This window comes from Corythoichthys intestinalis, chromosome 22 (assembly GCF_030265065.1).
Source record: "Corythoichthys intestinalis isolate RoL2023-P3 chromosome 22, ASM3026506v1, whole genome shotgun sequence".
NCBI classification, from domain to species: Eukaryota; Metazoa; Chordata; class Actinopteri; order Syngnathiformes; family Syngnathidae; genus Corythoichthys; species Corythoichthys intestinalis.
Genome location: NC_080416.1, coordinates 17,013,297 through 17,038,934, shown reverse-complemented (window position 1 = coordinate 17,038,934; position 25,638 = coordinate 17,013,297). Strand labels below are relative to the sequence as shown.

Here is a 25,638-nt window from a genome sequence, read left to right as displayed (position 1 = left end):
GTTCCTACCTCAATGGGGATGCAATTAAAGACATAATAAACACTAAACAGGCCGTTGTTTAACCACTTTTTGGCAGTGTTGAATTTAAACCAAAGCCACAGTAGACCAGAATTAGACTTTTTTACTGTGGAATTTCGTCCAATTTTGCACAGCAATTAGTAGAAAACAGATGTATTTTTATTGGTGGAACTTGAAATATGCACAGAGCTCATGACAACACTGTGAGTGTGACTCATGTTGTTTGAAAATAGTCCAGTTAAAAAATGTTATGCAAAAAGGGCAGAATTTTCGTTTCTTATAAGAGAACTTGAGTAACATTCAGTAGCTTTCAGCCATAACTAACTATAACACTTGCAATTTCCGTGATATTATTAATTCATCTGTATCCAAACAAGGGTCAAGATAAAATGGAAAACAATAGTCTTATTAATTTATTATCAAATGGCCATATTGGGCACTATCTGGATCACACATGAATATTGTATCAAAGGCTCCTATTTTCTCCTGAGAAAAGTATGGAAATGTAAATATTTTTCTGTTTTTATGAGCATTTCACATCGGCAAGTGGAAGGAACAAAATGCGTGCGCGGTATTCAAATGCAATCGAAGAGACAGCTATTATTCTGTCCTTATTTTGGGGACTTTTTGTATGCGTTTTCATAGGCGACAGCTGAATTTGTTATCCAGTGCACACTTTGACTATATACATGTGCCAGAGCGATTTTATTTGACAGCTAAGACAACATTTTCACCACCGTGCTACATGATTTTACTTTTTGTGTCAGTGCTTATTCAATATTCATAACAACACTTGTTTTTTCCAGCCTGCACTCTGAGCAGGGTAATAGATATAACTTTAGACCAATAAAAATAAACACTACTTAGAGTTTGGAAACTCTGAGGGTGATTTTTGACCAAAAAGATTCCATATCAAACTGACATTTCTGGCATTTTACATTGTTTACTTCAGCAGTCTGCCTGTTAGAAGAACTCGTGAAACACTGCATTTTTTCTTTAGGAAGATAAGCCAGTTGCTTACTGGATGCAATTGTGATTTAATAACTTTGATTGGATTTTGCTCACTTTTAATTTTAAATCACAGGTAGCAGGGATTGGAGTGGCAGGCAATTTGTCGGCCAGTAATGTAAATGGAATGTTGTTATTGGCCTGACATGGATTCGCTAGATTTTGGGGTTGTAGGTGACGTGGAATGTTTCCTAGATGACTGATAGCAGACGATTTCAGTTATAATTGCATATGAAAGTCAAAATAAACTTGGAAAATATGAATTATTAACTCATTATTTCCCAGCCATTTTCAAAAGAGCCAGGCCCTTCGCTCCCGGCCGTTTTACTGGATTTTGACTGATTTTGCAAGGCCCACAGAAAATTCTGTTCTATTTCTATATGAACATGGAACTCGCCAAAAGAAATGATAACTCTTCTATCAGCAGAAAAAAAGTTAGTTCATATCGTTTTATCATTCTTTAGAAATCAGCATTAGAAAATAGTTGTTGAGTTAATTATCGAGAGTTGATTGAATATTTGCTTGATTGATTGAATATTTGCTTGTGCTCATATATACCTAATACATACAGAATACATATTGCCATATTTTTTCTTATTTGATATAACCAGTAAATGATTATTCCTTGCTATACTAGGTATAATGTTTAAGTGTTAAAAAGGGTCGGGGTGACAACTGCCTTGCTTCATGGCCGCAACATTGCGTAACTAGACCTTCTTCAGCATCTTATGTCTGGACTTTCGTCTTCCATTCGAGGACATCTTCCATGGCCGCAGCGTTTCATAACTGAAGTGTCTGGGTCATTCTGACCACTTTACCCTAAGTGCCCTTGCTTACACACATGTATTTAGTTAGTTCCACCTACATGCTCACACATAGCCAACCAAAATCACATGGGTGTCTCCAGCTTGCTTTCCCCCTCCCTTTAGGGCGGCACCCTTCTGTGTTAGGACAAACCCCTAATAAAAGAAAGAGCAAGGAGGTTTTTTTTAGATCAATTTTGGTGACTGTACAGCGTAATCTAGCATTTCTCTGTCTAGTCCCTCCTTGCTCTCCTTGGCCAAGAAAACTGAGTGTCTTCTCTCCTTATTTTTGGGTAATTTTACAAATGTCTACCTAAGGGTCTATTTTTGAACTTGACGATAGCTTAGTTTGAGCAGTTATCCAATTTCTGATGGAAAAAACGGAGAACATGAGCTTTTTGTGAAAGCATAAATTTCAAACATAACTTTGACTTATACACAGCTACTTTTTGCTTTAGTTACATCCCAATCATCTGAATAATGTTTTCCCTTTACAACATAAGATAAACAACAAGACAAATAGAGGTTTTGATAGCAAAGTAACAATTTATTTACACATAACTATCTGAAAGATGACGCTGTTCTGGGCGCGACAGCCGGTTAAACTTTCCCTTCATCGCCGTCTGTCTCATAAAGATGATTTTTTTTTGAGTCTCTGCGGGCTCTGCTCGCGAGCAGCACGGACTCAAAGGCATTGTCCGCTGCACTAGTGGTCTCGGTCGTTCTGCTCGGTCATCCAGCGCCTGGCATCCCAGGCATCCTACCGGTTGCTCTACTCGGTCGTCCGCCGCCTGGCATCCATTCGGTCGTCTTCCACCAGCGCCCGGCTATGCAGCTTGGCCGTTCGTTTACAGTTGAATTGGGTTGTGGGTCTTACCAAATGCGCTACTGCCCTCCAGTGGCCAGTTTTCTTGCTTTAAAATGGATTTTTAGCTTTGTGCTTTGGAGCTAAATTGAATCACGACCCAGAGATGTCTTTTTTGGGAAAAAAACAAAAACATAAAAGACGTATAAATACGTCTTTGGAACACTGAAACAATTTAAAATATAACATTTATACGTTTTTGGGAGCAAATGAGTTAAGATTATTTTTGGAGCTTCAAACTAAAATTTGGTTTAACTACTGAGAACAGTTTGTGCAAGGCTTACAGTTTACACAGACTGAAGAACTTTCTATATTTTGGGTCATTTGGGTCTTTCTCCAGTAGACATCACGATAAGTGAGTCAATTTGAATTCTGTCATTTCGCACAAAAAAAGTGCACTTGTAATCAGGCATTAGTACCTTTAGTAATAAAGCTGATTTGATGAACATTTCTCGTGCAGCTAAATCTTAGACATTAATTTCATGCATGCAAATCAGGCGCAGATGGAATTAGCCGAGAAGTGCGCCGGGGGGGATAAGAGACATGTCGCTAGGGGTCGAAACCTTTTGTGGAACATAAGTCGCGTTTATCCCGAATTAGGACGGGTGCGGCAGCAGTTCACTTTGATCTTTCTCTTGGCGGAGGCAGTGTGCGCGTGCCGTGTAGAAGGGTTGACGGGGGTACATTGCCAGAGTCCAAACAGATGTTCAAGGCTCAGGCTTTGAGGTGATGATGAGATGTGACCGCTGCATGCGTCCTTCCATTCCGCTGTCACTCAATTGACAAAAGAAGGATGCAGGCGCTACTCTAATAGTACAAGTATCATCATCACTTTGATGTAAAAAAGCTGTTTGTCTTGCATTGCTAATGACTCTTAGGTCTCCAATCTCTTCATTCCCATTTAATATTTGTTGTACACTGATCATTGTTGTATAGTTTGGACCTGTTGCTATTGTAGTCAGTTATGGTAATCATTTGAGGATGCAATTTATGGTGATAGCGTGAGGAGCAGAAGTACTTGCACCCCTTGTGATTTTAGAAGTCCACCCACTTAGAAAAGAAGTAGAGGTCTAAAATTTCAATTATAGATGAATTTCCACTAATAGAGACTCACGTTGTAATTTCCTGGGGTTCATAAGCATTTCTAACCCTGAGAAAATCAGTTCTAATATTTACTGCAGAAGCCTTTCTTTGCAATTACAGAGGTCATACACTTTTTGTAGTTCTTCACAAGATTTTCACATATGCAAACAGGGATTTTGGCCCATTCCTCCATACAAATCTTCTTTGAATCCGTCAGGTTTCTGGGGTGTCGATGAGACACACGAAGTTTCAGCTCCATCCAAAAATGTTTTATTGGATTGAGGATCATTGCATGTTGGAAGATCCAGGCACGACTCATCAAGTCTCTGACTGAGGGAAGGAGGTTGTGACTCAAAATCTGACGATACGTCTCATCATTCATTCTCTGCTTTATACAGTCCCCTTTGACAAAAAGCACCCCCATATTTCACAGTGGGGATGGTGTTCTTGGGATTGTACTCATCCTTCTTTTTCCTCCACACACGATGAGTAAAGTTTTCACCAAAAAGTTCTACTTTGGTCTAATCTAACCACATAACTTTCTCCCATGACCCCTCTGCTTCATTCAGATGGTCCCTGTCAAACTTCAGATGGTCCTTCACATGTACTGGCTTCAACAGGGGAACGTTCTGCGCAATGCTTGATTTTAAACCACTGCACAGTAGTGTTCTACTGACACTAGCATTTAAAACTGTGCATCCAGCTCTCTTCAGGTCATTAACCAGCTCCTGACGTGTTGTTTTACGCTGAGTCCTCACTTTTCTCATCATGAGTGATGCCCCACGAGGAGAGATTTTACATGGACCCTCAGTTCGAGGTAGATTGTCAGTCATGATTAGCCTTTTCCATTTTCTAACAATTGCTGCAACTGTTGATTTATTCTCACCGAGCTGCTTTTCAATTGTCCCATAGCCTTTTCCAGCTTTGTGGAGCTTAACCATTTTTTTCTCTGGTGTCTTTTGAAAGCTCTCTGGTCTTGCCCATGGTAGCAGTTGGATTACGACTGACTGTGGGGTGCACAGGTGACAATAATGAGCAAAAATGGGTGGTGTGTGGGTGGATACTCATGGGGTAAAGGCTAAGGGTGTAACAGTACATATATTTGTATTGAACCGTTTCAGTACATGGTGCTGGGTTCGGAACCGAGGCGTACCGAATGAATTTCTGACGTAATGTAACCCTTACTTTTCAAGGCTGTGAGTCGATCGGGTCACAGTTTCTTTGTGTAGATTAAAATTCCTCAGTTTTCTCTACTATAATGAGGACCAACACGGTAGGACAGTATAACCCAGAAACGTCAACGGCGCGACAACGTGGCCGCCGCGAGAACGCAGTGAAACGCGGGCGTTAAAGTCAATCAGCCAATGCACACCAGTCGCAGTGCGGCCGCATGTTAGACGCTTCCCAGAAGCGGCTCAACACGACGCACACGAAAAGAACGGCAGAGTTTATTATTTGACTCAAGACGCGACCCTCCTGCGTCAATACTCCTACCGGTAGCTAGGATCGGGCAGACTGGAAGTCACTCGTGTAAAAATATGGTGGATCCGGTCGATTTTCAAACTAATATGCAATTGTAACCCACTTTTCGAGTCCATCAGATCTCTTGAGTGGTAGATCGGGGCACAGTTGACTTGTCTTTGTTGATTTACTGCTGTCTTCTCTGCTATAATAATGACCAACACGGCCCCGTGTTCAATACAAAACCCTCCTACCACAACAAAACAAGTAGGAACTAATATTCACATAGGAACTAAAGTTATACAACATAAAATATACAATATAAATGAATACTACATCACATTTGTAAAATATAAACATGTAATAAAATAAATAAAAGCCCATTCAAATAAAATAATTTGATATTAGATAAAGCACCTGTAATTAAATAATAAGAATAATACACAGATCCTGCTTACACAATTAAAAATGATTAATTTCTGTGTGGCGCTTTAACTTAAGAAAATCCACCAATAAAGCTTTTGAAAACCGTTCATAAGAAAAAAAAATGATTCATTGTGGCATTTCATTTGTAAAATACATGTTAAAATCTTTGTCATTGGGATTGCTTTTCTCTTTAGCACAGGACTTCTTTTTTCTTCTTTCTATCAGAAAGAAAGCTGACCAATACGCGTGGTCTGAAAGGCAAATTGTTGTTGGATTATCTTTAAATACCCGCTACTTTTTGAGCAGAATTCTAGCTTGTATAGGCTAATGTTCAGATTGTTGAAAGCACAAAGGTGTGTAATAAACAACTAGCACATTCATATTTTGCATTTTGTTTTCTTACTGTACCGAAAATGAACTGACCTCAAAACAGAGGTACGTACCGAACCGAGATTTTTGTGTACTGTTACACCCCTAGTAAAGGCGGACTTTTTTAGGGTAGGCTGACAACTCTTTGAGTGTCATCATTATTGCTGATTCTCAAGGGTACAGATACTTATGAACCCCAGAAAATTACAAATAAATAATTTTTTTTAAAAAATCATACAATGTGATTTCTGTATTTTTTTTAATAATATGTCTCTATGAGTGGAAATGCATCTATGATTGAAATTTCAGACCTTTACCTATTTTCTAAGTGTGTGAACTTGCAAAATCACAAAGGGTGCAAATACTTCTGCCCCTCACCTCATTATTCAAATCTTCTTCCAGGACTACGACGACGGCTATGGAACGGCTTATGACGACCAAGGATATGAGTCCTACGACAACAATTACACTAATCACGGACAAAAGTAAGTTATGCTCTTCCTATCTCTCCTTGACTAATTGAGCAACAGCAGAATTTTTCATGATGGATTTCGTCAAATCTAACTCATCAAAAACTATGAACGTTCCTAAATTGACTTCACAGAAAGAGGGGGTGAAACACAGCTATTAATGTTTGAATGTTACAAAAAAATGCAAATTTTGAGCTTTATTTACAATCCAATTACTATGCACGAAGTAATTGGAGGCGTTCATGCTCCGATGATTTCTCTGTTAATGAGGTGTTTTTGTTTCCAGTTTGACTTTGCCATTGTTTTTTTTTTTAAAGGTGATTCCTCAAAGTGATCGCTATATTCTAAATAAACAGTCCAATTTCAAAATGGGTCACAAAGCATATAGTTTCTGTTAATTGGCGGCAACTGTATTCGTTGTAAACACTCATAAGAGGATGTGTGTCTATTTAGCAAAGGGACCTCGACAGCTAAATGCAGAATATTGATTTCTTTGTATCCAGGGAGCCATCAGTTTCTCCAAGCTGTACAAGGTCAAAAGGCATTTGCTTGGTGTCCTGCAGTATTTTAACAATGCGCAACAATGCATGTCTGTTTGCCGCCATTTTTTTACAGAAATAATGACTGTTGGCCCACTTAGAATGTCCACAATTGGATTGTATTGGCAGCAGCTTGAAGGTAGGGGGGTGAAGAAATAGACATATTTTTTCTTTAGTGAGCACAACGGTCGATAACTTCCCTTATAGCTCTGTCAAGATGTATCTCATGTCACCCGGGGTTTATCTTTTTGGGTGGTGGATAAATGATTGTTACACCCATCGCTTTTTGCAACATAATGAGGTTTGTAACCTGCACAGATATGCTTAGGGGAGGACCACGGTTCTAACATAAAACAAAATAATCGTGGGAGTCTTTTGGTGAAGATGGTGGGATGAGAGCTTGAGTCATATTATATTTTAGGAAAGGCTATATGTGGGTCAACTCTATATTTTCATGTCTGTTAACTGGCAAAAAATGAATAAGCAAATAATCGGCAGACATTGATGCACTAGAGACAACTGAGTCACTAACTTTGTTTTTCTTATATCATTCTTCTGATTCATGTTTAATGTGGAGGCCTACAGCAGATGTACAATATGTATTTAAGCAGTTTTTCCTGAATATACTATAGTAGTCCACTTTTAGTGTGATTACTTAATTATGAAGATCTTTTTTCCTGTTTTAATACAAAATTGACAAAAGACAATGGCTGAAAAAGTCCCTGAGGGTCGCAGGCACAGGAAGGCTTGAGGTGTGTATGCCCGAATCATTGTGTTTTCGTGAACGATGACGACAACGAAAATATTTCGGCAACGAACACTTTTTTTCATGATGATAACGAGTCAAAAATGATAGACTAAAACAATGAGATGAATGCCTGACGACTGACGAGACGAGAACGAGACGAAAATGCGCAATACTAGTCCTTCCCAAAAAATTATCATATTGTGATAAAGTTCATTATTTTCTCTAATGTACTGATAAACATTAGACTGTCATATATTTTAGATTCATTACACACAACTGAAGTAGCTAAAGCCTTTTATATTTTTAATATTGATGATTTTGGCAAAAAAGTCAAGAAAAAACAAAAATCCCTATCTCAAAAAATTAGCATATTTCATCTCACCAATACAAAAAAGTGTTTTTTTTTTTTTTTTTTAAGTACAAAAAAGTAAACCCTCAATTAATTATATCAGCTATGCACTCAATACTTAATCCTTTTGCAGAAATGACTGCTTCAATGCGGCATTGAGGCAATCAGCCTGCTGAGGTGTTATGGAGGCCCAGGATGCTTCGATAGCGGCCTTAAGCTCATCCACAGTGGCTCTGGTGTCTCTCAAATTCCTCTTCACAATATCCCACAGATTCTCAATGGGGTTCAGGTCAGGAGAGTTGGCAGGCCAATTGAGCATAGTAATGCCATGATCAGTAAACCACACTTTTTTCTTCCCACAGACTTCCCACTCAGGTGCCTTGATACAGCACTCTGGGAACAGCCTATTCGCTCAGAAATTTCTTTCTGTGTCTTAGCCTCTTGCTTGAGGGTGTCAATTATGGCCTTCTGGACAGCAATCAGGTCGGCAGTCTTGCCCATGATTGCGGTTTTGAGTAATGAACCAGGCTGGAGTTTTTAAAAGCCTCAGAAATCGTTTGCAGTTGTTTTGAGTTAATTCGTTGATTCAGATGATTAGGTTAGTAGCTTCTTTATTGTACCATTTCATGATATGCTAATTTTTTGAGATAGGGATTTTTGGTTTTTCTTAACTTTTTTGCCAAAATCATCAATATTAAAACAATAAAAGGCTTCAACTACTTCAGTTGTGTGTAATGAATCTAAAATATATGAAAGTCTAATATTTATAAGTACATTACAGAAAATAATGAACTTTATCACAACGTGCTAATTTTTTTAGAAGCACTAGTAGTGTCCGTCACGTTTTCACAATGTTTGACAAATAATGTGTAGTTAGCCTGCTACTGTCATAGCAGTGTCTGGTTGTTTCACTTGTGACGTGCTGTGCCCACCCCGCCCTTCCTGATTGACCAGTGTTTCATCTCAAGTCTCCATGCAGGCTTGCATACGCGTTGAGATTAGTTTTCTTGGCCAAAGAGAATATGCAATATTGCTTTAGCCTTCAAAGGTCTACGCTGAGTTATCATCTCACACCAAATGTAACTTGTAGCATTAGTTGACGTTAACATTAGGCTAATGCTAACGGCAAGCGTCCTCTTAAATTCTCGGACGACATTTTTTCAGAAAGTTCGTGGCATCCAATCAATCCATGTATTAATTTAAAATACTGTACTGTTTTCCTGCTGGTTTTCTTCCAAGCTGGTGTTGTCCTTGTGGACGCTGCAATATGTGCTCATCTGTCAATGTTCGTTCAAAATACCTTAATTTTCGGACTATAATATATAGCTATAAATTAGTATTTACATATGCAGCACTGCAATGCATGCTAGGAGGCATGTTGGACGACAACAGTTTTGACAGCAGGTGGCAGCAGAGGTTGACTGTCCCCACAAAGGAGCAGTAATGGCCAAATCAAGCTTCTTGAAGCAATGGAGCTTTGAATCAATTGGCAGCAATGGTTCATGGTGGTTTATTTGGTCTTATGACAGTCTTATGATGCTGCTCTCAAATTAAGTGTTACCGGTTGATAAATGTTGGTGTAAATGGCCCCTAATACAGTGAGGACAGCTACGGCTTAATGTCTAGTGCGGCTTATCTATGAACCAATGCCGTTTCCGTGTCAAATTTGTTGGGTGGCGGATTATAGTGCGATATAGTCCGAAAATTACGGTAGGTGGAAATCTTTATTTAATTATTATTTTTCGAGTTTATTTTATTTTTTTATTTTTTATTTTTTTTATTTTACAGACAAAAACATTTATGACTAAATGTCACCTAAAACTAGACAAAATTAGTCTTGAGTTTTGGTCAACAAAAATTAGACGAAGACAAACACATTTTAAGATGACTAAAATATGACTAAGTGCAATAAGTACTATCATCCAAAAGACTAAGACGAAAATTATAAGGGCTGCCAAAAACAACACTGGCGTTATGGTGTACATTTGGACAAGAAGTCTCCTCATAATGTTCCGCTCACCTTAAAAGCTTGCAGTCGCCAATCTGAGCGGTGACTGCTTGGCAGGCTTTCACTTGCCAGAGGATAACAAGCAGTACAATTCGCAGTCTGTCTGACACAAAATTAGACTGATGGCTTCCTATCCAAGTGGCCGTTCTACTTGCGAACATGGAGTAAATTAAAAAGGAGATTGTATTTTTTTTTAAACTTTTTAAACAGCATTGTAAATTTGGTGTGCAGTGCCTAAAAGAGTGTTTCCCCAACGTTATGTGCATTTCATTTAGCAGTTGGATGTGATTCCTGCTTGTCATGTTTCGCATACAGTGGGGCAAATAAGTATTTAGTCAACCACCAATTGTGCAAGTTCTCCTACTTGAAAATTATTTGAGAGGCCTGTAATTGTCAACATGGGTAAACCTCAACCATGAGAGACAGAACGTGGAAAAAAAACAGAAAATCACATTGTTTGATTTCTAAAGAATGTATTTCTAAATTAGAGTGGAAAATAAGTACTGTATTTGGTCACCTACAAACAAGCAAGATTTCTGGCTGTCAAAGAGGTCTAACTTCTTCAAACGAGGTCTACCGAGGCTCCACTCGTTACCTGTGTTAATGGCACCTGTTTTAACTCATTATCCGTATAAAAGACACCTGTCCACAACCTCAGTCAGTCACACTCCAAACTCCACTATGGCAAAGACCAAAGAGCTGTCGAAGGACACCAGGGACAAAATTGTAGACCTGCACCATACCACTGATAATCTCCCTCGATCTGGGGCTCCATGCAAGATCTCACCCCGTGGCATCAAAATGATAACAAGAACGGTGAGCAAAAATCCCAGAACCACACGCGGGGACCTAGTGAATGACCTACAGAGAGCTGGGACCACAGTAACAAAGGCTACTATCAGTAACACAATGCGCCGCCAGGGACTCAAATCTTGCACTGCCAGACGTGTCCCCCAGCTGAAAAAAGTACATGTCCAGGCCCGTCTGCGGTTTGCTAGAGAGCATTCGGATGATCCAAAAGAGGACTGGGAGAATGTGTTATGGTCAGATGAAACCAAAATAGAACTTTTTGGTAGAAAAACAGGTTCTCGTGTTTGGAGGAGAAAGAATACTGAATTGCATCCAAAGAACACCATACCCACTGCGAAGCATGGGGGTGGAAACATCATGCTTTGGGGCTGTTTTTCTGCAAAGGGACCAGGACGACTGATCCGTGTGAAGGAAAGAATGAATGGGGCCATGTATCGAGAGATTTTGAGTGAAAATCTCCTTCCATCAGCAAGGGCATTGACGATGAGACGTGGCTGGGTCTTTCAGCATGACGATGATCCCAAACACACAGCCAGGGCAACAAAGGAGTGGCTTCGTAAGAAGCATTTCAAGGTCCTGGAGTGGCCTAGCCAGTCTCCAGATCTCAACCCCATAGAAAATCTGTGGAGGGAGTTGAAAGTCCGTGTTGCCCAACAACAGCCCCAAAACATCACTGCTCTAGAGGAGATCTGCATGGAGGAATGGGCCAAAATACCAGCAACAGTGTGTGAAAAGCTTGTGAAGAGTTACAAAAAACGTTTGGCCTCCATTATTGCCAACAAAGTGTACATAACAAAGTATTGAGATGAACTTTTGGTATCGACCAAATGCTTATTTTCCACCATGATTTTCAAATAAATTCCTTAAAAATCAAACAACGTGATTTTCTTGGGTTTTTTTCCACATTCCGTCTCTCATCGTTGAGGTTTACCCATGTTGACAATTACAGGCCTCTCTAATATTTTCAAGTGGGAGAACTTGCACAATTAGTGGTTGGCTAAATACGTATTTGCCCCACTGTAGATGCATTATCATATGATTAAGCGGCATGTAAAAGGAATGGATACTGTAACACTGATAGCACAATTCCTTCACAACCTAGCACATGCAATCTGAGAAAAATAAGCTGTTTTTAGACACCCTAGAGACATTTAAGTAATATTTACAGAATAGCGCGAGTGCCTTAGGCAGCCTTGCAAAACCTTACATGACAGTAGGAGGGAGTCATCCTTACTATATTACTGCTTCCACCTAACAATTTTGTAAAACATCCAAGCTCCCTTGCCTTCTGAGTGCCAATCTCAGGGGAGAGCGTAAATTGTTTTAGTACCACTCCAACGTTAAGGTCAAGGCAGCTACTCATGAAATTCATTAGCAAACAACTGTGGGTCTTTCTATCAGAAAAATGAATGCACAGCACCTGGCTGGACACTTGGGATCACAAACTAGCGATCTCCTTCAAAACCCGGGTGCGATTTAAGTGCTCTTTCGTGCTTCACACTTGAACAAAAAAAAAAAAAAAAAAAACATTCTCCCCTTTACCTTTGCTTTGGTATGTTATGGATCCCAGGGGCCCGCGAGTGCGCAGATAGCTGTGTGACAATGTTTTAAATGGCAGCTGCATCCCTTGAGAGGAAGTGTAAATCTTAACACAAGAAACACTAAAAGGTAAAAAGTGAAGGCACACAAAGCACCTTTCTTGGTGTTAACAGATTTACGTCTTAAGGGCCTCTTCAAACAGGTTTGTAACTACTGCGTAGAATCAGTTTTTTTTCTTTTTCCTAAAGAACATATCACAAGTTAAAAATGTGTTTTGTCAGTCATTCAATTGTTTGTTTGTTGGACTTAGTCTTTGTGTGGTGAATTTGAAAAGATTTAAAGACACTTGTGTGAAAAGACTCTTCCAGTGAGTGGCAATGCAAGTAAAAATATCCAATATGATTTCACAGGGAATAATGGTAAATGTAAAGTACCTATATAGAAGGAGAAAATTATATCACTTTCCATATGATTGCAACATGACTCTCACTAAGCTATCATGAGCAATACCAGGCTATAGACACGTTTCCTGAGCGAAACATGAACGCCGCCATCTTTGACAATTTGTGCTCCGAACCTCCGGTTTGTCAGAACAACATGAAATGCGGTTGAAGTAAGCAGTGTGTTGACAAGTTTAAAACTGCAAAATCAAACCAGATGAACCCACGAAATCTCCAAAATGGATTCAGCACGACGTAAATGAGACTCCGAGACTTTCTGTGCTTTGCATTAACTCCTGGAAGCGCCTAAACATATGGTTGGAAGTGGAATGTTTTGGTCAGCGACCAGCTAGTAGCTATAATGCACCAGTGTATGATAGTATGTAAGATTGTATGTTTGTTCTAATCACTTCGTTGATCATTCGTGGACAAAATTATAACAACCTTTGCAGCCTTTATTAACGTGAGGTATAGATTGATACGCTGGCCGCTTGAGTGACCAAAATGAGGTGGAATTACAAATAATATTACAGTTGCTGAATGCAGAAGGGCTTTTGTTGTAACTAGGAAATACTACAAGGGATGTACATATAAACATAAATAGTATGTCATTGTTTTTTATTGCAGATATTGATCGCTATAAAACTTTTGGACTACATGATTCCCTTTCTTGTTTCACTTTAAAACGATTAGTGCATGTGCAAAACAGGTCAATAAATCACAATTTATAAAATTGTTGGAAAATATTAACGAAGATGGAGCAAAAGTTGAGCCTTCTATCATCAAAGTAGAACGCACGTAGTTTCGACATACAGTGTGTCCTTCAACGTACAGTAAAGCCTGAGTTATTCTTATGCGTTGTGGTGACGGCGTCCCGAGTATGGCGTCAATGAGCAGTCGATAGTTCTGCGACAAGGGAACGCGTTGCTCTGTAATTCACTGCCAAGCCACTAGAGGGGTGCGGCTTTGTATTTGTATGGTCTTGGGGGACTCTTGTTGACTTCCTCTAGTTTTCTTTCGGTAACACAACAATACCAACGGAGATGGAACTCTTGAATGTGGATCTTCAGCTCATCAATATTAAACAACAACAGTTGATCACACAAATGTTGAGGTGCAGGCTACGCAGAAGACTGTTGCGGAGGTGGTCGTTAGCGCAAGAATGTTTGTAAATGGCGATGATTTCGCACTGAACCAGAAACAACATTCTGAGCGGACCATTCACAGTCCATTTGCGTCATGTCACTATGCGTTGACGTGACGTGTAGTCTGAATTTTGTGGAGCTACACGTTAGCCTACGGCGGAGGGTCATAAATCAGGTCTGCTCTCATAGGTCTACCGCAGAGGCATAACTTAGCCTTAAGTGTTGTTGTGAGGCACTTCAAGTTGTCTTCTCTTGCCTGACAGCGTTTTCCACCTTTAAACAAACGAACAAAAAACTTAACACTTGCATTTATGCGTTTACATAGTTGTACCATCCTACACGTACTGATTAGCAACAGGCTAGCAGCAGATAGCATGTGTTGCAGCAACAGCAGTACAGTTGTCGTAAATAATATTAAACATCATCATAATTACATCATTATCGTAATAACAATATCAAAGACAACAAGATGTTTCATGCACAAGATTTTAGCTTTTGAATTTTTGGAGCACCGGACACATGAAAATGCAGGGTTAGGAAAAACATACCTTCCATAACACCAGCGGCAACATGGCTACATAAACACCCAGTCTTTGTGGTGGTATGGGCTTGGTTCCACATCTTGTTAGACATGTCGTCCTCCCATGTTGTGATGATGACAGATGGTTGTGGTATTTCCAAACTGCCTTTTTTGAGGGATTTTGATGAGTAATGCCACTCCAGCTCCACTGTGGTTTTGGATGGACAAAGTATAAAACGGAAGTCTCAAGCAGAAATGCGGAAGTACCTCGGAAACTTATCTATAAAGGTTTTTTTTTTCTTGAAGAAAATAAACTCATTGGATAAAAAGTAATACAAATAAATAAAGATTATATATTTTTAAATGGGTAAAATCAAATTTGAGTACCTTATTTTTCGGACTATGAGTCGCAGTTTTTTTTAATAGTTTGGCTGGGGGTGCGACTTATACTCAGGAGCGACTTATGTGTGAAATTATTAACACATTATGATATCATTTCACATGTTATTTTGGTGTTTTGGAGTGACACTGATGGTTTGGTAAACTTGTTAGCATGTTCTTTATGCTATAGTTATCTGAATAACGCTTAATAGCTATGGCCACGTTCGCGTTCTGCCTTTGGCAATGTGTGTTCGATTGTATTATTGATTTTTTTAATATTGAAATTGATGCTTTTAGTTTGTGGCACTTTCATGCCCAACTGGGGGCACACTCGCACTTGTTTACGCAAAGAAGAGCGCTCACACGCCATAAGAAGACGGACAGCTACGCAGCGTCTCTGAGCGAGTGGGCGAGTGAGAGAGACACCGCTGCGAACCTACGTTCATTGTTTATGCTTGTAAAATATCTCTACAGAGGCAATGCCTGTGTGTATCATCTTTTCTGTTGTCGTTGTGTGTTTTCCACCCGCGATCGGACACTTAGAGCCAGTTGTGTGGTTGTTTGAACGATGTGCTAATGCTAGCGAACGCATGCTAACTGTTTGTGTCATTGCTGTAATAGCACCTAATTATCATTTATTTACGTTGATGCAAACCTGTTTGCTATCGAGGACGAAATTGATTCAGCAAATTATACGGACGTCCAGCATCGTCATTTGGGAGTTTAGCTCGCTGTATAGCCAGGACCGAACCGTAGCTTCCTGGTGAGGACAGTATATTAGCATTTCGTTGTTTATGCATCATCTAACATCGTACTGTACACTTATTCAGCATGTTGTTCTCTATTGTTTCTCCATTTTTTAGGGGTTTAACGGTACACAAAAATCTCGGTTCGGTACGTACCTCGGTTTTGAGGTCACTGTTCGGTTCATTTTCGGTACAGTAAGAAAACAAAATGCGAAATATAAATGTGCTAGTCGTTTATTACACACTTTTATGCTTTCAACAATAGGAACACTAGCCTATACAAAGCTAGAATTCTGCTCAAAAAGTAGCGGGTATTTAATGATAATCCAACAACAGTTTGCCTTTCAGACCCCGCGAATTGATCAGCTTCCTTTCTGAAAGAATGAAGAAAAAAGAAGTCCTGTGCTAAAGAGAAAAGCAATCCTAATGACAAAGATTTTAACATGTATTTTACAAATGAAATGCCTCAATGAAACATTTTTTTCTTTTGAACAGTTTTCAAAAGCTTTATTGGTGGATTTTCTCAAGTTAAAGCGTCACACAGAAATTAATAAATTAAATGTGTAAGCAGGATGTGTCTATTATTCTTATTATTTAATTACAGGTGTTTTAGCTCATTTCAATTTATTTTATTTAAATGGGCTATTATTTATTTTATTATTTGTTTATATTTTACAAATGTGATGTAGTTTTCATTTATATTGTATATTTAATGTTGTATAACTTTAGTTCCTATGTGAATAGGAAAGTTCCTACTTGTTTTGTCGTGGTAGGAGGGTTTTGTATTGAACACGGGGCTGTGTTGGTTATTATTATAGCAGAGAAGACGGCAGTAAATCAACAAAGACAAGTCATCTGTGCCCCGATCTACCACTCAAGAGATCTGATGGACTCAAAAAGTAGGTTACGATTGCATATTACTTTGAAGATCGACTGGATCCACCGTATTTTACACGAGTGACTTCTGGTAGTAGTATTGACGCAGGAGGGCCGCGTCTCGCGTCAAATAATAAACTCCGCCGTTCTTTTCTCGTGCGTGGCGTTGGGCCGCTTCTGGGACGCATCTAACACGCGGCCGCACTGGGACTGGTGTGCATTGGCTGATTGACTCTAACGCCCACGTTTCACTGCGTTCTCGCGGCGGCCACGTTGTCGTGCCGTTGACGTTTCTGGGTTATACTGTCCTACCGAGTTGGTCCTCATTATAGTAGAGAAGACGGAGTAAATATAATCTACACAAAGAAACTGTAACCCGATCGACTCACAGCCTCGAAAAGTAAGGGTTATATTACGTCAGAAACTCGTTCGGTACGCGTCCGTTCCGAACCGAGCACCACGTACCGAAACGGTTCAATACTATAACATGTACCGTTACACCCTTAGTATTTTTATATTAAATTGCCTTTCAAGATGACATATCTAATCTATGTGTTGGATTTTATCAAGTAAATTTCCCCCAAAAATGCGACTTATACTCCCGTGCGACTTATATATGTTTTTTTTCCTCTTCGTTGGGCATTTTATGGCTGGTGCGACTTATAGTCCGAAAAATACGGACATGCGCCATTTCTCCAGTGTCCAAGGTAGTTTAAATTGATATTTTACATTGTACAATCCGATCAATATGCAAAACTGAAGGAAGTGCAACGGCTCATTTTATCTCGAAGCAAATTGCACTGATTTAGTGCAATGGTCCATATGATGATATGATTTGACGCGAACATTATTAAAAAAACATTTCTCTGAGAGCTGGCTCAAGGAATCTGAGGCTGACATCATGTCAGGACAGTGATTTGGTCTCGGTGAACATTTGAGCCTTTTAACTTTTTATATTATTGTTAAAAGTGCCAATTGTAGTGTAGTACAAAAACAAGTAAGCACACCTGAGAAAATGCGTTATTTTTTTTCCGGTGCTCTATTTGTATGTCCCTTTGACAAAGCCATTTAGTACAAGGGTACGCTTGATTTTTCCATCCATCAACACTCTATAATTTTAGCCGATTGGCTTCCTAGACGTCAAACCTCTGAGACACCTGCAGTGCTGTTGTGTGCCTTGATGTTCTTTCAAAGTTGACAGCTCATCAAGAAGAGTGACAGGTGCTGTGGAGGGATTTTGACCGTATCTAAGGGGGAGGGGAGATCCAATAAATACACTACTAGTCATAGTGCATATGAGTCGTTTTAAGGTGCCCCCCCACCCCAAAGTATTTGATGTCCTTTTATCAGGTTTCGAAGATAAAATATAATAATCTATTTGATCAGTCTCACTCACTTACAACCTGAAAATGTATTTGAATGACAGTCGAAAACCTTTTTTTTCGATCAGATGTCAAAAAGTGAGTGGCGGTGTTTCTCTGAAAATAGTTTCATGCATTCGCTTGAAAGTAATGTATGAGAGTTGAGGTCGGCGTCCTTCTTAGCTTTGCAATCAGCCACCATATTGAGCAATCAATGCATCCATAAGAAAGCTTTGGCATCTGAGATGTGTGAGCTTCATTTCACACTGAACTGGGGACAGGAAATTGTGCTGCTTTTTGCCTCAGATGTTTTCTTTTCTTTTGTATTGTTGTGTGCGAAAAATCACCACCGGGCTGCTGTAATCAGAAGGGTCTGTGTGGGGCATTTGCACTCAGCACTTTCCTTAGCGGGCCAATGGCAGATGAGAATGAAAGGCGTGATTGCAAAAAAGAGCATCACAGAAGTGTGTCACCGCAGGAAATATGGTCTTTTCATAAAACTGGGCATTTGGAGGAGAAAAATGGCTGGCATTTTTTCCCCCCATTTTAAAGTGACCAGTGAAAGAAGGGGGCTGATACAAAGTAAAGAAACCTTTCACAACTAAAATGCTGCACTAACATTTTTGTGCTGGTAACAAAACACTGCCCATATTGTGGTTTATTGTCCGACGCCCTCGCCGCTCCACTGGCTTTTTGCACAACATTGCTTTCGGGCTGTTTTGGGGCCAATTTGCTAGTGTTGAAGTGGACAAATGTGTAAAGGTACACTGGGCAGAACCGTACAAGTGAATCACCTGACTGGAGGAGAAACATTTGCATTGTAAAGATACACAAGTGGTGACAAAACTTTTAATTGTCTCCCATCTGGAGCTACAGTAGTTGTTAATGCAACGTGATAATGGGTTTAACAACTTCTAGTTGTTTTTCAATGCTAAATACAAGATCGCTAAGCTATAGGTGAACAAAACTAGTCTTTTATCATCATGCAAATAACACGTTAACTAACTTAAATAGAAAGAGGCTTAATTAATGTCTGGGGCTGCTTTGCTACTCTGCTTTTACAGGCTGTCCACAATTTGAATGAAATTACAAGACTAACAAGGATGCTGGAGTAAAATAGGGTGCCCAGTGTCAGAAAATTTGATGTTTAAATGACAGCTGTGGATATTTATTTCTTATTGATAAGGTACCTGAAATTAATAGTCACTGAGTCCTATTTAATCGCAAACTGCAACTTTTAACAGCTAAGCGTATCATTCTAAATGGATAACCTCTTTAATTTCACTTTAGAAACAAGCACAGTTGTGTAACCACAGGTTGATGACTGTGAATCAAAGAGCGTACCAAAAGTTTGCAATTAATTGACCAGCACGGATACAATAAAAATGTAGGGAATCAGTGTCCAAGGATCGATGCATATACAGTGGAAAAAGTATCTGAACCTTTTAGAATTTCTCACATTTCTGCATGAAATCACCATCAAATGTGATCCGATCTTTTGTCAAAATCACACAGATGAAAAAACTGTCTTTTTTTTTTTAACTAAAACCAGGCAAACATTTGTAGATTTTTATAGTTTGATGAGAATAGTATGCAAACAATGACAAAAGGAGGGAAAATAAGTACCGTAATTTCTGGACTATTAGGCGCACCTGATTATAAGCCGCCACCCACCCACCAAATTTGTCATAAGAACAATTGAACCACCATGAAGTTTTGAACTAATTGGCTGCAAGACTTCATTGCTTCAAGAAGCTTGATTTGGCCATCACTGCTCCTTTGGGGGAGACAGTCAACATCTGCTCCCACCTGCTGTCAACACTGTTGTCGTCCAACATGCCTCCTAGCATGCGTTGCAGCGCTACAGATGTAAATAACAATAAAAATTCATTTTCTGTGCTAATTACTAGTATTTCTCAGTTACTGTTCCAGTTGTTTCATTAATTGCTAGTAATGGTATTTTGAGAACACATTTGACAGTGGCCCCATAAGACTATCATAAGGATATCATAATTACGACATGACACTGCCATGAGCATTAGTAGATAAGTAGCCACTAGACTATAAACTGCAGGATTCAAAATGAGGAGAAAACGTAGCGGCTAATAGTCCGAAAATTACGGTATGTGAACCATCACATTTAATATTTGTAGCCCCCCTTCGGCAGCAATAACTTCAACCAGACGTTTCCAGTAGCCGCAGTCTGGCACATCGATCAGGACTAATCTTGGCCCAATCTTCTCAACAAAACTGCCGTAGTTCAGTCAGATTCCTGGGATGTCCGGCATGAATCGCTGTCTTTAGGTCATGCCACAGCATGTCAAGGGGGTTGAAGTCTGGACTTTGACTTGGCCACTCCACAACGTGTATTTCGTTCTTCTGAAACTATTCTGAAGTTGATTCACTTCTGTGTTTTGGATCATTGTCTTGTTGCAGCATCCATCCTCTTTTTAGCTTCCACTGTCTGACAGACAACCTCAGGTTTTCCTGCTAAACATCCGGTTAAGTTTTGAATTCATTCTTCCATAAATGATTGCAAGTTGTCCAGGCCCTGAGGCAGCAAAACCGCCCCAAATCATGATGCTCCCTCCACCATGCTTCACAGTGGGGATGAGGTGTTGATGTTGCTGAGCGATTCCATTTTTCCTCCACACATGTTGTAACGTTGTATGTTACTCCCAAACGTTTGTCTCATCAGTCCACAAAATATTTTCCCAAAACTTATGTGGAGTGTCCAAGTGCCTTTTTGCAAACATTAAACAAGCAACAATGTTTTTTTTTTTTTTTTTGGACAGCAGTGGCTTTCTCCATGGAGTTCTCCCATGAACACCATTGTTGGCCATAGTTTTACATATAGTTGATGTGTGCACAGATATATTGGACTGTGTCAGGGATTTCTGTAAGTCTTTAGCAGACACTCTTGTGTTCTTTTTTTATTTCTCTAAGTATTCTGCGCTGAACTCTTAGCATCATCTTTCGTAGACGGCCACTCTTTGGGAAAGAAGCAACGGTGCCAAACTCTCTATTTGTAGACAACTTCTCTGACTGTCGATTGATGAACATCCAGACTTTTAGAGATTTTTTTTGTATCCTTTCCCAGCTTTATACCAATCAACAATCTTTGATAGCAGGTCTTCAGATAGCTCTTTTGACTGAGCCATGATGCACATCAGACAATGCTTCTCATCAAGACATTTCATATCAGGTGTGTGTTTTATAGTGGGCAGGACACCTTTAAACCACTCATCAGTGACTGGGAACACACCTGACTTAAAATGTTTGGTGAAAATTAGGTTTCATTTGCTCTTAAGTCTCCTTAGGCAGAGGGTTCACTTACTTATTGTCCCCCTTATGTCATTGTTTGCATGCTATCCTCATTAAAATATGAAATCTATTAAATTTTGGGTGGTTTTAGTTAAAGCAGACACTGTATTTTTATCGGTGATTTTGACAAAGATCAGATCACATTTGATGGTGATTTTATGCAGAAATGTGAGACATTCCAAAAGGTTCAGATACTTTTTCCTACCACTGTACTTCCCTGTTGAGTTAATTATCGAGGGTTGATTGAATATTTGTTTGTGCTCATATATACCTAATACATATTTTTCTTATTGATATAACCAGTAAATGATTATTGCTTGCTATAATAGGTTGTAGTGTAATGTTTAAAGTGTTATAAAGTGTTAAAGAGGGTCGGGGTGACAACTGCCTTGCTTCATGGCCGCAACATTGCGTAACTAGACCTTCTGGGACACCTTCAGCATTAGACTTTCGAGGACATCTTCCATTCGAGGACATCTTCCATGGCCGCAGCGTTGCATAACTGAAGTGTCTGGGTCATTCTGACAACTTTATCTAAATGCCCTTGCTTACACACGTGTATTTAGTTAGTTCCGCCTACATGCTCACACATAGCCACTCAAAGTCACATGGGTGTCTCCAGCTTGCTTTCCCCCTCCCTTTAGGGCGGCACCTTTCTGTGTTAGGACAAGCCCCTAATAAAAGAAAGAGCAAGGAGTTTAGTTTTAGATCAATTTTGGTGACTAAACAGCGTAATCTAGCATTTCACTGTCTAGTCCCCCCTTGCTCTCCTTGGCCAAGAAAACTGAGTGTCTTCTCTCCTTATTTTTGGGTAATTTTACAAATGTCTACCTAAGGTTCTATTTTTGAACTTGACATTTAATTGGTCCTTTGAGCCGGATTGCGACATACCTGGTGTTTCCTGGAGCGGAGGGGACCTCCATTCAAAGCGTGCACATCCTCGGTTTTCAAGTGGACTGGCCTCACCTCCGCTTCTGGAGGCGAAGGGATAATGTATCTACTAAACACAACTAACTTGTTATTCGTTCACAAAAAGGGCGGAATAGTTGGAATTGATAGTGTACACGCCAACAACTACACAAAAGCATGAGCAGGTGTAAATACCTTTTACTACAACTGACACCATTATATGTTGCTATGATTACGGCGAGCCTAAATAGTAGCATACATTGAATCACATAAATACTCTCTCTGTTAAAATAAAGAATCTCCTTAATTGCTAGGAGGTTGTAAACAAGCTCCATGTGCAGCATTAAGGGGAATCTTACATAATTTAAATAATTCAGTCATGTCTGCTCGCTCCTTAATGTTGTGTTTTATGCTCCGTGGAGTTTTGTGCCTTCCCATTAGTTCTGCCAATGTCCCTACCGACAATGTAGGTGTATATGTATTTTTAAATTACAAAGAGTGTAAATTATTCATAATGTTTAATATATTATACAAAAGCTTTTACACTGAAAGGCCTCGTGGCTAATAAACACCTTACCATGAGCACCTGGTAAAGTTAAAATGGATTAGCCGTCTACCTGTGTCAATGGCACTGAAATTTGTCTGTCAAGTTTTATCGTCCTTGTTTGTTTAATGTGGAGAATATGCAGTGCCTACCAGGAAAAAGAAAACTTAACAGTTTCATCATGAGACTTGACTTTATTACCTCTGCAGCCTTCTTTAATGTCCTGTGAGGTCTCTTCAGATTCATCACTGAGCACGGCAAGAGTAATGGCGGCCTAAGAAAACACCGTCCACTTGGGACGTGTACTACATCATTCAATTTTAACACCCCCATCTGTTGGGCCCTAACAGCAACATCAGGGTTGAGGATGAGTCATTTACAGACATGACAGATGCACTACAGAGGAATGTTTTTTTTTTTCTACGTTACCTGAGGGAAAATAGGCATCGGATCACATTCCCAATGAAAGACAATTGCTTTGCTGCTTCTGTTGTCTTTTCGTGTCTTGGCCCGGACACGAATTTGCAGACAGATGTGCTCCCGCAATTTTACCAGTGAGGTTACACAAAGCAGCGGTGGCCTTCTGCTAATGAATGTCAAATCAAAAGCTGACCTATTTAAAAAGCAGAAATGTATTTCAAACTCTAACAATGCAATAGCTCAAGTGAGATCCTTATGCTGCATGACCAAGGAATGATGGCCTGCGTGGTTTTTGTTTGAAAAGAAAAGAAAAGAAAAGAAAAAAAGTCACTTTAGCTACAAATATACCAAAAGCAATGGACTATACCCCCTACAGGGGTCGGCAACCCAAAATATTGAAAGAACCACTCTGGACCAAAAAAAAAAAAAAATCCATAGAAAAATAAAAACCTCATTATGAAGGCAACACATGCTGCATTTATCTATATTAGCTATATTAGCCTACTATCAAAATGACTAAGTTGGCTACAAATACAGTGGGGTAAATAAGTATTTAGTCAACCACCAACTGTGCAAGTTCTCCTACTTGAAAAGATTGGAGAGGCCTGTAATTGTCAACATGGATAAACCTCAACCATGAGAGACACAATGTGGGGAAAAAACAGAAAATCACATTGTTTGATTTTTAAACAATTTATTTCCAAATTACAGTGGAAAATAAGTAATTGGTCACCTACAAACAAGCAAGATTTCTGACTGTCAAAGAGGTTTAACGTCTTCTAATGAGGTCTAACGAGGGTCCACTCGTTACCTGTATTATTGGCACCTGTTTTAACTCATTAATGGTATAAAAGACACCTGTCCACAACCCTCAGTCAGTCACACTCCAAACTCCACTAAGGCCAAGACCAAAGAGCTGTCGAAGGACACCAGAGACAAAATTGTAGACCTGCACCAGGCTGGGAAGACTGAATATGCAATAGGTAAAACGCTTGGTGTAAAGAAATCAACTGTGGGAGCAATTATTAGAAAATGGAAGACATACAAGACCACTGATAATCTCTCTCGATCTGGGGCTCCATGCAAGATCTCACCCTGTGGCGTCAAAATGATAACAAGAACGGTGAGCAAAAATCCCAGAACCACACAGGGGGACCTAGAGAATGACCTACAGAGAACTGGGACCACAATAACAAAGGCTACTATCAGTAACACAATGCGCCGTCAGGGACTCAAATCCTGCACTGCCAGACGTGTCCCCCTGCTGAAGAAAGTACACGTCCAGGCCCGACTGCGGTTCGCTAGAGAGCATTTAGATGATCCAGAGGAGGACTGGGAGAATGTGTTATGGTCAGATGAAACCAAAATAGTAGAAACACAAGTTCTTGTGTTTGGAGGAGAAAGAATACTGAACTGCATTTGAAGAACACCATACCTACTGTGAAGCATGGGGGTGGAAACATCATGCTTTGGGGCTGTTTTTCTGCAAAGGGACCAGGATTACTGATCTGTGTAAAGGAAAGAATGAATGGGGCCATGTATCAAGAGATTTTGAGTGAAAATCTCCTTCCATCAGCAAGGGCATTGAAGATGAGACGTGGCTGGGTCTTTCAGCTTGACAATGATCCCAAACGCACAGCCAGGGCAACAAAGGAGTGGCTTCGTAAGAAGCATTTCAAGGTCCTGGAGTGGCCTAGCCAGTCTCCAGATCTCAACCCCATAGAAAATCTATGGAGGGAGTTGAAAGTCCGTGTTGCCCAACGACAGCCCCAAAACATCACTGCTCTAGAGGAGATCTGCATGGAGGAATGGGCCAAAATACCAGCAACAGTGTGTGAAAAGCACGTGAAGAGTTCCAGAAAACGTTTGGCCTCCGTTATTCCCAACAAAGGTTACATAACAAAGAGATGAACTTTTGGTATTGACCAAATACTTATTTTCCACCATGATTTGCAAATAAATTCTTTAAAAATCAAACAATGTGATTTTCAGTTTGTTTGTTTTTTTTCCCACATTCTGTCTCTCATGGTTGAGGTTTACCCATGTTGACAATTACAGGCCTCTTTAATATTTTCAAGTGGGAGAACTTGCACAATTAGTGGTTGAGTAAATAATTTTTTGCCCCACTGTACATCATGAGCCTTCATGATTAAATGTTGATTTTTCCTGCAGTGCATCCTATAGAAAATAATGCACCGTTAACTCTGTTGCACGATGCCACCTGAAGTTTGACTTCATTACAATATCAATGATTTAGAAGAGTATTTGTGTCATGTACTGTATGTCTTCTAACAAAAAACATATTAAAACAAAACATATATTTCCCTCACCATCTTTTTCTTCCATTTTCAAACATTTTTGAAAAAGCTCCAGGGAGCCACGAGTGGGGCGCTAAAAGTGGCTCTAGAGCCGTGGGTTGCTGACCCCCGCCTTAACAGTATAGAGAGGTTTCCTAAGCGAAATATGGGTGGCGCCA

General features: G+C 39.7%; 1 protein-coding gene across 2 annotated transcripts in view; it reads left to right on the top strand.

Moving 5' to 3' along the window:
- Positions 1 to 25,638, top strand: part of khdrbs3 (KH domain containing, RNA binding, signal transduction associated 3) — a 194,311-nt gene that overhangs the window by 131,823 nt on the left and 36,850 nt on the right. For both annotated transcript variants that reach the window (XR_009061836.1, XM_057827250.1), the window contains exon 7: positions 6,436 to 6,518. Coding sequence is in view for 1 of the 2 variants with exons in the window: in XM_057827250.1 (XP_057683233.1) it covers positions 6,436 to 6,518 (83 nt within the window). In the remaining variant the exon portion in view is untranslated. The remainder of the gene's footprint in view (positions 1 to 6,435; positions 6,519 to 25,638) is intronic.